Here is a 14,238-nt window from a genome sequence, read left to right as displayed (position 1 = left end):
GGAGAAAGCTATCATTAACTGTTAGGTATATTAACTACACACTATGCCAAATTGCTGTATCAAAGTTGACACCAGAATATGCAAATATGTTCTCTACAACATAGCAGATATTTCAACCAATCAAATTTTATGATTCATGCTGTTGTGTCACAAGGAAACATTTTTCTGAGCATTCTTGATCAATGCCACATCTGTCTGCAAGTTCCATAAACAGAATTTCAGAATTTTTCTTACTCCTCCAAAGTACGCATGCATACATTTAAAGCATCTCTACTACCTAACCATAATGCCCCAGTCAGGTTCCAACTGCTAATACCCCAGTCACACATACGGCGGATAGCTACGTCTAGCCACGGATAGAGATGTAGTAATCCGTATCGATCCGTACGGATTGATACAGATTGATACAGATTACTACCTTAAGGTACGGTTCAGGTATGGATCGATACGGATTACTAAGTTTCTATCCGTGGTCAAACGTAGCTATCCATGCCATATGTGTGACTGGGGTATAATGCCTGCGACCAGTTCATTTGTGAGACCTTATAGGGCAACCTTGGTCCTATTTGTTTTTTCTGCAATGTCAGCCCGGTAGTCATTTAATGAGACCTATCCTTGACTACTCTTTGACTTGTTGCAGATTGATAGAACAACTAGTCTAATGACATTGAGGGATTTGTCTTACAATCACCCAAGGCTATATACAATTGTCAAGAACTAGCCACAGGACTAGTCACAGCTAGTTGGTTACAAATGGTAATGCAACTGATCATGCCAATGGTAGTGCGACTGTTGTACAACTGGTCAGTCCCATGATCAAGTACCAAAACATAAGATCACTAAGAACTGTAGCACAACTATCACACTACAGTACACTTCACTTATCATGAACATGATTGAAACTAATTTTCGGATACACAGACCAATACCAAATGTCCTGAATTTAGCCATACTTTGTTCTATTTAGCCATAAAATGGATATAGTGCACATGGTTACCGGTACAGCAAATCATTTGACATGAGGAACACAGAAATACATTGAAATAACATCTGCTATCACAGCAAACTCCAAAATCAGAATTTTTAATTCAGCAACGTGATCATACGCTATTAAGTTTCGATATGACTGGATTTTATTTGCTTAATTTCCTAAAAACTTGCAACCATGGTATAACTAAGGCATTTTATAGAGCATATCATCGATGTAACTTTCTCAAAATTATAAAACATAACAGTGACATGTAAAAGTACACAAACTATGGGTACACATGTGGTGTCAGCCATCTCTGCAAACAGTCCCATTCAGAAATTTCACGGCGTGAAGTATAAAGTATTTAAAAAAAAATCAAAGGAAATTAAAATCCAGTGCATCTTCATTCAGTTTGTTACATAAATCAATTCACTATTCAAATACTGTTTATAAGGAATTTGTTCTCTATATATTAATAACAAACTCTGACAAAACAACAGGTTCCATATAACTGGAGTTTACTGGACTGTTGAAGACCTACCTAACACAAGCTGCAACTAGACTGATTGTAAGCAAGTTTTTGAACATGAACAAAAACCTCCCCATAACCAAATTCCATTGTGTGACTGCCCAAGACCACCCAGGACTTTTGGCCGGACTTTCTTCCAATTCCTTCAGATTTCCAGTCGTTGGCATTCATAATCTATTGTAAGTTGTCTCATAGCTCTGTGTGACTGGGGCTTTACATAATAATTATTCGATAGGCAAATAACATTCATGTACTTTGCAGTAAAGAATTGTGTAAAAATTCATTGTATATATGCAATTTTTCATACCAAGTCTTTCAATTTCCTTGTATGCCTGTGATGGCAATCCTCCATTACATCCCTCATCAACCTTGTCACAGTCTACAAGCTCTGAAAATATATGCCAAAATCTTGTCACAGTTTAGTAGGTCTGAAAAATAATTACAGAGATCTTGTCTCAGTCTACCACTTCCAGCTCCAAACTATAAACCAAAACTTCCTCCAAGTCTACCGCTAACAGCTCCAAAAATATAAAAACAAATTTGGCCACAGTTTAGATTCTACAATTACAAGCTCCAAAAATTTAAACCAAAAACCTTGTGATAATTTGAGTTGGAGGGGCTTAGAATCAAACTGTCATACATAATCTATTTTAGGTTGATTGTGAAGGAAGTTCTACAACTGATATTAATCTCTCTCGACACCTCATTCCTGATGGAATCCATCGCCACAATGGTATGAGAGAAGAGGCCAGTTTCCCTTATAATGCTGAGCGCCAAGCAAGAGAGCTACTGGTACCATTTTTCACGTCTTTGGTATGATGCGACCGGGGATCGAACCCACACCTCCCACACCAGGCTATTGAGGCGGTCCAAGTACCTCTTATTCATATAGCAGTCTTCAATATCACAGGGTAGGTCATGTAGAGAATCTATCAGTGGTTTTAGGGATTAAAAAAAAGGTTTCTCGGTGCAAATGGCGAATTTGTTGACATGTTTCCTAAAAACAATGAATTTCTCCAATGTAAATGTCTTTTTCTTTGTCCATATCTATAACATAATCATGTCTATGTTGTGGCAAGATTAATTATCTATCACCAACTTCTAACCAAGGGTCTTAAATTTTGCAAGGCAAAGTTAAAATATAATGATGATTTTTTTACAGGGGATACATGCATGCAAGACTTACTTAGTCTATATTTTGTCAAATATCATATCTAAAACAAATAATTTCCTTGTACATGTATCATGCATTGTATAGATCTTGGACAAACTGATGATTAATTAATACAGGCTGTCACAGATAAAAGATCTATGTAAAAACAGCATTGTTACTGCTGCAATTACGGCTATGTACTCTACAGACTATAAATTTTGATATTTTGCCAGAAATATGTGATAAACAAAGAAATAGGGCAAAAATCTTAAAGAAAGGAAGTTTAACAACCCTTTAGTATACTGGAAGTTTTTTTTTCTTCGTCATCTGTGTGTATTATACATTACCCATAAGGAAGTTTTACCATGCAACTGAAAACAACTTAATAATGACTGGACTCCACAAATATGTGACAGATATTTTTAGATACAGTCAAACCTGTATTAAGCAGTTAGTATATAGAAAGCAACACAATTTTCTTGCTTAAGACAAGTTGAAAATAAAACAGAAAGTCCATTTAGGAAGTTAGCCAACAGGCAACTGCTTAAAACAGGTGGCTGCTGAAGAAGGTTCAACTGTACGGGTATTTAAATTTTGTCACCTGAGGGCTAGAAATGGATAAGTGCTTCTTTATGTCAATGAAGCTATTAGCTTTTTGCCCCAGGGTAACAATTTAGATGATTACTTATGAACTTTTTGTTAAGAAAGTGTGAGAAGCATTTTCCAGCATATCAAGGACCAAAACATAATTATGTTCTGAAGACACCATTTTTGAAAATTATGTGCAGGCTTGATCAATAGAGCTATTCATTGACAAGTCTCAATACCGAGGTTAAAAGTTTGATCTCCAGCTGGTGAATAGTCTCTGTGACAACTTGACATAGAGCAATACTCCCAAAGCCATTCATTCTAAATTTCTAAGTCATATACATACTATGTAGTCAGTCATTTGAAGAGAACAAGGTATTTGCTGTCTGGATTTAATGCCTTTTTACATAGAATTTCAGTCACCCAGATAACTTTTAAAAGCAACTGTGTGTATGTAACTTTATAACCAGTATTCCTAGAGATTGTATCAGTACTGATAAGCTCTCCACTAGTAACTTGCAAGTTCTCCACATGGCTCAGATGTGGAGGATGAATGACTTCAGACACACTTTTTTCCCTATCAAATCTACACGGGGAATGTATGCCTCAATGGGGAGTGATGGAGAGGTAGGGGGAACCTCCATACCTTTCAAACCATAGTTTTGTGCTCCTCCTTCTTAGCTAACATTTAGGAAGAACTAGCATGTTATTTTAGAATAAAAACACATAACAGCTGGATCTTTGAATCAGGGACGCTTCTTAAAACAAGATCATAACATTAATTCATGGTAAACAAGAGCACCGCCTTGCGGGTGCTGACGCTCATCTGATTTTTTTTGTGTAATAGAAATATTGTCCTACCCATGATTTTCTAAGTCTAAAAAGGGCCATCATTCTTGCAAAAAGCAGGATAGAGTTATGTTTCTTGATGTACAGTGTCCACTTATGATGGTGAAAAACTGTTGCAAGTTTTAAAGCAATAGCTTTGATAGTTTATGAGAAAAGTTGACTTAAACATAATACTCAACCAAGAAAATGATTTTCTAAGTCCAAAAGGGGCAATAATTATTGCAAAAAGCAGGATGGAGTTATGTTGCTTGCTGTACAGGGTCAGCTTATGATGGTGAACAAGTGTTGCAAGTTTCAAAGCAATAGCTTTGATAGTTTAAGAGAAAAAGTTGACCTAAACATAAAACTTAACCAAGAAATCTGATATTTTCTAAGTCCAAAAGGGGCCATAAATCTTGCAAAAAGCAGGACGGAGTTATGTTTCTTGCTATACAGGGTCAACTTATGATGGTGAACAAGTGTTGCAAGATTTAAAGCAATAGCTTTGATAGTTTAGGATAAAAGCTGACCTAAACATAAAACTTAACCAAGAAAACTGATTTTCTAAGTCCAAAAGGGGCAATAAATCTTGCAAAAAGCAAGATGGAGTTATGTTTCTTAATGTACAGGTCTGCTTATGATGGTGAACAAGTATTCCAAGTTTCAAAGCAATAGCTTTGATAGTTTAGGAGAAAAGTTGACCTAAACATAAAACTTAACCAAGAAATCTGATATTTTCTAAGTACAAAAGGGGCCATAAATCTTGCAAAAAGCAAGATGGAGTTATGTTTCTTGCTATACAGGGTCAGCTTATGATGGTGAACAAGTATTCCAAGTTTCAAAGCAATAGCTTTGATAGTTTAGGAGAAAAGCTGACCTAAACATAAAACTTAACCAGGCAACGCCGACGCCGACACCGACGCCGACGCCGACAACCGCTCAAGTGATGACAATAACTCATCATTTTTTTTCAAAAAATCAGATGAGCTAAAAATTGGTCAATGCCAATGACCATATTTCTGTAGGCACTGGCCTCATTTTCTGACATGAGAAAACACCAAATATCTGTGAGATCAGCACATGTCTTCTTTGGTGAAATTATTTCAAGCATTTGGAACAACATTTTGAAATCCTGCTGATTGTGAGAAATGAATCGGCCATAGCAACTGTGTAGATAAAAAGACTATTTTAGTCACTTAGTTTTCATCATGTGTGACTTCTATGTTGACCCCTGATGAACTTTTCAACAAGGAAGTTAAAGATAGTACCTTATCTTGGTGACATCACATGCTGTAATATTAGCAGATGGTATATATTTTTATTAGCCTAGGCCAGTGACTCTCTTAGAGACAGAATATAAGCTAGTACTTGTTTTTGAATGATACGAAATTAAGTGGTGCTAATCCTATGGAAAAGCCCAATCATGTGGAGTCTTTTGGTCTTATCCATAGAAAAAGATCTTTTCAGAGCTTTCTGTGGAAAATGGTCCTTTCCATACTTTCAGTGAAAGAGGTACTTTCTGGTATGATAAAGGAGGAATTCTGGATAGAAAATGCATAACCTTGCAGAAGTGGTAAACATTTAAAGACAGATATATCTGATTTACTTTTGGCAAAAACAAATTTCTCTGTACTTCTGAAAGCATACCATAAAGGGTTTTCCATATAATACAAAATAATGCAGACAAAGTCTACAAAATATGTGTCTGTATCATTTATTGTTTTGTTTTCTTTGGGTTCAGATAATATGTATACAAGTCATATGGCACCTTTCCAGTTTTGATGGTGAACAAAGATCTCAGATACCCTTCCAGGCCTTATTTCATTATGGGCAGGCACCTTGGTAGAACCATAGAACCACCAACCAAAGTTGGACAGCTTCCTCACATGATATAATTCTACACCCTAAGTAAAGCTTAGAATCCACAGAGGTGCGGGTCAAGTTATTTGAATTCAGTGACCTTAATCACTCAGCTATGGATGTTCCTTCCATAATCATTCTTGCAAAATTCTTTTAACTTTTGTTTCATGTCTATCACCAGTGCTCCAGCTAGGATTAAAAAAGGGCAGGGTGCTGGCAATGACAAAGGGCACTCCTGGGTGGGGGGGGGGGGGGGGGGAGGCTTTCAGAAATACAGCGAAATTTGTTTTTGCCAAAAGTTTGTCTTTAAATGTTTACCACTTCCTCAAGGTTATGCATTTTCTATCCAGAATTCCTCCTTTATCATACCGGAAAGTACCTCTTTTCACTGAAAGTATGGAAAGGACCATTTTCCACAGAAAGCTCTGAAAAGATCTTTTTCACAGGGTGACTTATACTTTTGAGAGTGTTCTACATATTCTATTGATTAACAAGAGCTGTCGGAGGACAGCAACGCTCGACTATTCAACAGCCTTGTCAACTGAATGAATACAAAAGTCGAAAAGGGGCATAATTTTGTAAAAAAGGGTTATGGAACCTTCACAGTGCTTATCAGCTCATAAAGTGAACAAGTGCGTGAAGTTTCAATCCTTTCCCATAAGTGGATAATGAAATACCAGCTTACATACAAAAACTTAACCAAAAACTGCTAAGTCTAAAAAGGGGCATAATTTTGAAAAAATTGCAAAGTAGAGTTATGGACCTATACAGTGCATGTCAGATCATGACAGTGAACAAGTGTGTGAAGTTTCAATCCATTCCCATTAGTGTGTACTGAGATACCAGCTTACATACAAAACCTTAACCAACAATTTCTAAGTCGAAAAGGGGGCATAATTTCATTAAAAAGCAAAACAGAGTTATGGAACCTGTGTAATGTAGGTCAGTTTATCACAGTGAATAAGTGTGTGAAGTTTCAATCCATTCCCACAAGTCGTTACTGAGATACCAGCTTACATACAAAACCTTAACCAAGAATTTCTAAGTCGAAAAGGGGACATAATTTTGTAAAAAAGCAAAATAGAGTTATGGAACCTGTGCAATGTAGGTCAGTTTATCACAGTGAATAAGTGTGTGATGTTTCAATCCATTCCTACAAGTGGTTACTGAGATACCAGCTTACATACAAAACCTTAACCAAGAATTTCTAAGTCGAAAAAGGGGCATAATTTTGTAAAAAAGCAACATAGAGTTATGGAACCTTTGCAATGTAGGTCAGTTTATCACAGTGAATAAGTGTGTGAAGTTTCAATCCATTCCCACAAGTGGTTACTGAGATACCAGCTTACATACAAAACCTTAACCAAAAATTTGTAAGTCAAACAAGGGGCATAATTTTGTAAAAAAGCAAAATAGAGTTATGGGACCTGTGCAGTGTAAGTCAGTTTATCACAGTGAATAAGTGTGTGAAGTTTCAATCCATTCCCACATGTGGTTGCTGAGATACCAGCTTACATACAAAACTTAACCAAATCGGGACGCGGACGCGGACGCCGACGCATGGGCGAGTCCAATAGCTCTACTATTCTATGAATAGTCGAGCTAAAAAGTGTTTTCACAGAAAAACATTTTCTAAACTGCCCAGTATTTTATTTTCTTTCTATTGCAATTATTAACAAATGAAACTTAAGCATCCATTAAATTTTGACGTAAATCTGGAGGTATAGAGCTTTATGATAAGATCCTAATTTTGTAGACTTTTTTTAAAACTCTGTTTTGTATGTGCACCGAGTGATTCAACAGACTGTCTTAATTAACCTAATTATATACTCAAGCTATATCAAATCTAATTTGAGTTTTCTACACTAATTTGATTTCTACTACTTAAAGAAGGCCGTTTCAAAACATCAGAATTCCCAATCCTTTATTTAGAAGTGTCCTATCTCAAAATCTGATGCAAAAGACAGACTGATGAAAGTACATGACTTGTCTATGAGGAATTTTAGGGAATGGTAATGCAAGCCTATCCACAAATACAGTATGGTCTGATCAACATTCCAGCCTTTACCTTACCATGTCATATCATTTCATGGTCAGTTTTAGAACAAAAACTTTAGGTCAATAGCTTATCATCATTGTTCTAAATAGACACCGGAATGAAATACTAAATGGACAAAAACGTGACAGCTATCAGAGAATTAGGTGAGCAAGGTCACATTCTTTCACTCTACAATGGAATGATAAGCAATTTATAGTCTAAAGTCTAACCCATTTATGCAGTGCACAGAAAATACATATAAGACCAGTCATGTCTTTATTAACATCATTTTTTTAAGCTATAGCCATCTTCTCATTGTGCGAAGGATATTCCTTGGCAGATTTTAATTTCTGTACATCCTTATCCATAGCAGTTACACAAGGAATTTTTCATTTCTTACAAAAGTTAAAATCATACCTTGCTCTGAGAGCGAGACAAGCTTTTTCTTCTTGATGGCCCATTGCCCCTCAATGTTACCAGTGGTGGAGAAAGCCCAACAACTTCCACAACTTCCCTGGAAAATATACACTGTAACTATAAGAACATGTATAGGCTATTTACTTTTTACAAAAACAATAAACAAGGAGCTGCGTTCAATAAATGCTTGATGCCCCCAGTGGCATCCTTGTCGATAGATTTTGCACCTAAGTCCAAAACGAGGTCAAGGTTAAAATGAGGTCAGGTGATGTTTGAAGATGAGGAATGGTCACAGTTTACATCTGTATTAGTATCAATTCATTCTTGTAAGGGGTATTGATGCTAGACGAAACGGTCCCATTTGGTTAACCAAGAGATGGCCCATATAAAGCAACCTAAGTCCAAAATGAGGTCAAGGTCAAACTGAGGTCAGGTCATGTCTGAAGATGAGAAATGGTCACAGGTTACATCTGCATTAGTATCAAGTCACTGTAGTAAGGGGTATTGATGCTAGACGAAACAGTCCCATTTGGTTAACCTCGTACGGACGGACAGACGAACAGATGGACAGGACAATCACTACATGCCTCCCGCATCAGTAGATGCTGGGGGCATAAAAACATAGACATTCATACACCTAGCACACAGAAGTACTTGATTTCTCCTGCCTACAAAATAAGTGAACTTTGACCAAAAAAGTAAAGGTAAGAGGCAAGATTTTTTATTGAACAAAACTTCGTTTTACTGGAATAATTCTGTAACACTGTAGTGAGAAAATCAACAGCTGGAGCCTCCGGCCTCATCCAAGCATTTCATATGTTCCCTGACCAGTTTGTTTACATTTTCTTATCTCTCCATTGCAGAAAACCCTGGATAACTTAAGCATTTTGGTTTCATTGAAGTATGACCAGCAGTTTAGGAATAGATGCCCTGAGATTTTGTGTTCCATGACAGACAAGACTGGTATGAAAAATCCTAGTTAGGGGAGAAATTAATTCTCAGGGAATACATACCTGATTTTTGACAGGTGTAACAGCACCATGCTCCCTCCAGTCGAAAGAATCAGGGGCACTTCCTCTTGGTATTGCAGCTTTCTTCATTCCCTGGTTAGCTGCAATGTCCCATTTCTTGCCTACATATTGCTGGAACTCCTCCTCTACAACAACAACAGTTTTGTTTTTAAAGCTTCATTTAGTTTAGTTGTAATATATTTTACGATTCAAAGAACTTAGCTTTCTTTCCAGTTAAAGCTAGTCAAATTAAGAACTTTTGCTTCGACTATAACTTTTTATAAACTAACCATTTAACACGTACTCCAACAGTAATGTTATTTCCAATTTTACATTCAATTAAACAAGAGCAGCTGCTGTCTGTAAGACAGCATGCTCGACTTTTCTCAGTGCTTGGCTCTGAATTAGAGCTTTGCCAATGAAAGGGGCATAACTCTGTCAAAACTCAAATCAGAGTTATGGGGATTGTTTCTTCTGGTGTAGCCTTTGATAGTAAATAAATATTTTAAGTTTCAAGTCAATAGCTTTGAAAGCAACAGAGATATTCTAGGTTGAAAAGAGGCATAACTCTGTCAAAATTCAAACCAGAGTTATGGGGGTTGTTTCTCCTGGTGTAGACTTTGATAGTAAATCACTTTTTTAAATTTCAAGTCAATAGCTACGATATTAACAGAGATATTTGACTTTATCAAAAACTTTAACCAACGGCGATGCCGACGCCAGGGCGACTGCAATAGCTCTACTTTTTCTTTGAAAAGTCGAGCTGAAAATTGACGGTTTTTCATACATACAGATGCAAAATTTTTAATACTGTGAAATCACAATTATTTGTGGATTTCCTAGTTGCAACAATTGCCAACTAAATTGTGGGCAGAATGGAAAACTGTTGTACCTCCCTCTCATTCAGATATGAAATAAGACAGTTTTCTTCTCAATCTATTCATGCCACAACATAATCACTGTTTAAGATGAATCCATAAAACTGATCCTGTCATAAGAAATTATTTTCTCAATTTTTTTTGGCGGCTGCCATATTTCTACACAAAAAGAGGGCCATGATGGCCCTATATCGATTACCAGATTTTCACAGCTCCAAACAAGAAACATTTCTGCCAAATTAATCTGAAAACAGGCATGCAGTTTAGGGACGAAGATCTTCAAAATTTTCCAAAGAGCCTTCTAGGGAAAATTAGATAATCCCATCTGGCTTTAATTTTTCCCTATCGCAATTTTTTTGGCAGTGAGCCAAAGCATTTCTGTGAAATTATTTCAGTCTCGGACTGGTGGTTTTTAGGGGTTAGTGTTTGAAGTTTTTTTTCTATTTTTAGTTCCAGCAGCTACGTCTTTTTAACAAATCAGAATAATATGACTATATTCTTGGTGTAGAGATGTACCCGAAGACATGCTAGTTTTCATCAACTTCATCAAATAGTTTCAGAGGAGATGTTGTCTAAAGAAAATGGAAATGGCCAGATGATGGATGTGGAGTGATCGCAACAACTCATCCTGAGAACAGTGCTCAGGTAAGCTAAACATGTAAAACTTTTTTTCTTTCTGCAACCTCATAAATGCTTACTTGTAAGATCAGCAAACTTTGTTGCTCCGTAGATAGCCGAGCCTTGCTCAGTCTCCTGTAACTTCCGGGCCATTCTCATGTTGATACAGAACCTTGTGTAACGCTTCTCTTCCTCTATGAAAACAAATACATGTAATATTTCAATCAAACATTTCAATTAACTACTACTTCATTCTAATTAATTTCAGCTAGACTACAAAGTAAACAAATCTATTGCCTAGTGGCACAGGGTACACTTCAAGTGCAGGAGGTCACGAGTTCGATTCCCAGCTGCATCATACCAAATACATGCAAAATGGAATCTGCAGTAATCTAGTAACCTATCACCTTGGGTACCCACTGTTTATAAATTTTTTATATATATTAATATATATGTCCTAACAACCTTACAAGAACACCCATCACAAATAGGCAGACATTACAATGCAATACTGTGAAATCATTTATTATTAACAGGGGACTAAGATTTGTGGAATTTCAGGCTTAGGCAATCCATAAAATTAAATTCCCATTCATTTTAAAGTTTAAAAGTTGCAATGCACACATTCTTATCCCCATAAATAGTTGTTTTTGGCCCAAACCATGAAATGTTTTGCTCACAAAATTAAAAGATTTCACAGTATTGTGTAATAATGAAGATCTTACCTTTAGCACTACCATACAACTTGTTGAATTTAGCCTTGAACTCATTGAACATCCCTCTATGACAATAATCATGGCCATCTCTTCCTAGATTCTTACTAGGTTTCTTCTGTTTCCCATGGTCTAAATAATCATGGGTACCACCTCCAATCAATTTCTTTCCATGTTCTGCATAATCATGGGTATCACCTCCAATCAATTTCTTCTTATGGTCTATGTAATCATGGTCATCACCTCCAATCAATTTCTTCCCATGATCTACCATATCATGGTCATCTCCTCCAAGAATCTTTTTTCCATGTGGTATCAAATCATGGTCATCACCTCCAATCAATTTCTTTCCATGGTCCACCAAATCATGGTCATCACCTCCAATCAATTTCTTTCCATGGTCTAACAAATCATGGTCATCTCCTCCAAGCAGTTTAACTCCATGGTCTACCAAATCATGGTCATCTCCTCCAATCAGTTTCTTTCCATGGTCTACCAAATCATGGTCATCTCCTCCAAGCAGTTTTGCTCCATGTGCTACCAAATCATGACCATCACCACGAAGTAATTTCTTCCCATGGTCAATCAAGTCATGGCTATCACCACCTAGAATTTTTTCTACATGGTTAACCAAATCATGACCATCACCTCCTAGTATTTTTCCTCCATGCTTAATCGTATCAATCCCATCTTGACCAATCAAATCCTTAACATGGTTCACCAAATCATGATCATCACCTCCTCCAAACATTGCTTTACCCTGCTCAACAATATCACTTAAGTCTTTTGAATTATCAACCATGTTATCAAGTCTTTCTATCAAAAAATTGATGTTCCTCTTCTTTCTCAGGAGATTAATAACAGGTTGCTGATCAGCCTTTAGAAAAGCTTTGCCCTTAATGAGTCTGTCCTTGACCTTTCCTACCATGACGTTATTTACCTTGACTAATTTGCTCTTCACGCTATCAACAGGCTTCAAGGTTAGACCATGGTCATTGTCTAACTGAAGGTCAGTTGTTGGCTCTTCCGCCTGAAATACACAAGTATATTATACTGTACTTTAACCCTTACCCTGCTAAATTTCTATAATGAACTTGTCCATCTTTCAATTTGGACAGTGCCATTAACTGTTGAAAAGGGGTGCTTACCAAAGATACTGACTGAATGGCGAACATTGTAGATCATAATCAGACTGCACAGATGTGCAGGCTGATCATGATCATCACTGGTAGCAAAGGCAGAATCAATCGTGTCCCACATGATATGGATTAAATTTAGGTACAGCTAGACATGTGGTGACTGTAATCAGTTACAGATGGATGTTTAAATACTTGAATAAATTGGCAGAAATCTGAACAGCATTTTCTGAATCCTGTAAAGAATTTCTATACTTTTACAAATAGATCAAAAGAAATGGTCATGCTTTAAATCTTAAACTCAAGAAACTATGAATATCATAATTATTAAAACATACTCAAATGTGACTGGTGAGCTATTTTCTAAAATTTGAAAATGTCGTATCTTTTTCAGTACTGGTCAGATTTTAAAAGTTCTTTCAGCGTTATGAATGGCTCAATGATGGCTTTCACATAAAATCAATTTATATTTAGGCATTCCTTCCTCTTTTAAGCCCTTGCTAAATAGAATCATCTTCCACGTCAGGAAGTTGTCAGTGGAGAACATGTTAATAACTGGGTGGGCATCCAGGATCTCCTTTTCCGTTATATAGCCACCGTGTACTAGTGAAATATGTCGATGAACTGCATTAAGCCATACTAAACAAACAAATTAATTAATCTGGCCTTTGTTTAAAACCTGGCTGGCCCAGTTTCCATAAAATATACTAATTTCTTCTTAAATCCTACCTCTGATAATTGTTTTCCCTAAAATTTGTCAAAGGTTAGAATATTGATGAGCACAATAGAAAGTTTTATTGAATCTATTGTTTTTAATTACCTCCCTTTTTGGCTTAAGCTGAAACTTTGAAAGTAGCCATTTTCTAACCATGTTATTCTGCATAACATCTAACTGGACAGCTATTTCATCTGTTTTTAACACAAAATTTAAAGCCTTATGGAACTTTAACCCTTAGCCCGCTAAATTTCTATAATGGACTGTTCCATCATTCAGTTTGGGCAATACCATTTAGTATTCAAAGGGGTGTTTACCGAAAATTTACTGACTGAATAGCGAACAGTGCAGACCATGATCAGCCTGCACAGATGTGCAGGCTGATCTTGGTCTGCACTGGTCGCAAGGGCAAAACCAATCGCCGCCAGCAGGCTAAGGGTTAATAAGTAAGATTTTAAACTTGTGAATGATCTTTTATCAACTAGATAATCATAGCTGACATGGTTATATTGTAGTAATACACCGGTAGATTAGTTACAGTCTGAGTTTTGAAATTTTGAATGATTATCTTTTGCTAATATTGTTACATAGAAAATCTTGTACTCTGAAACCATTTAATTTCAAGGGCATGAAACTTTGTAAGATATTTTAATTAAGATACTTCAGTTCACAAACTGATGTGAAAACGTATCTTATGTCAAGTACTTAGTCAGTTACTGGTACCACAGTGTCCTAATATAATAATATTAAACATTCTTTTTTACAAAGCAAACACTTAGTTCATG

General features: G+C 36.4%; 1 protein-coding gene across 1 annotated transcript in view; it reads right to left on the bottom strand.

Annotated features, from left to right (window-relative positions):
• LOC123566447 (uncharacterized) overlaps nucleotides 1-14,238 on the bottom strand; it is a 54,148-nt gene that overhangs the window by 6,156 nt on the left and 33,754 nt on the right. The window contains exons 8-12 of the mRNA XM_053548169.1: nucleotides 11,615-12,632; nucleotides 10,970-11,083; nucleotides 9,397-9,539; nucleotides 8,384-8,480; nucleotides 1,807-1,887 (exon numbers count right to left, since the gene is read on the bottom strand). Of these exons, the coding sequence (XP_053404144.1) occupies nucleotides 1,807-1,887; nucleotides 8,384-8,480; nucleotides 9,397-9,539; nucleotides 10,970-11,083; nucleotides 11,615-12,632 (1,453 nt within the window). The remainder of the gene's footprint in view (nucleotides 1-1,806; nucleotides 1,888-8,383; nucleotides 8,481-9,396; nucleotides 9,540-10,969; nucleotides 11,084-11,614; nucleotides 12,633-14,238) is intronic.

The sequence above is a fragment of the Mercenaria mercenaria genome, chromosome 1, assembly GCF_021730395.1.
Source record: "Mercenaria mercenaria strain notata chromosome 1, MADL_Memer_1, whole genome shotgun sequence".
Taxonomy (NCBI): Eukaryota; Metazoa; Mollusca; class Bivalvia; order Venerida; family Veneridae; genus Mercenaria; species Mercenaria mercenaria.
Note: the sequence above shows the minus strand (reverse complement) of the source record. Positions and strands in the feature narration are given on the sequence as shown.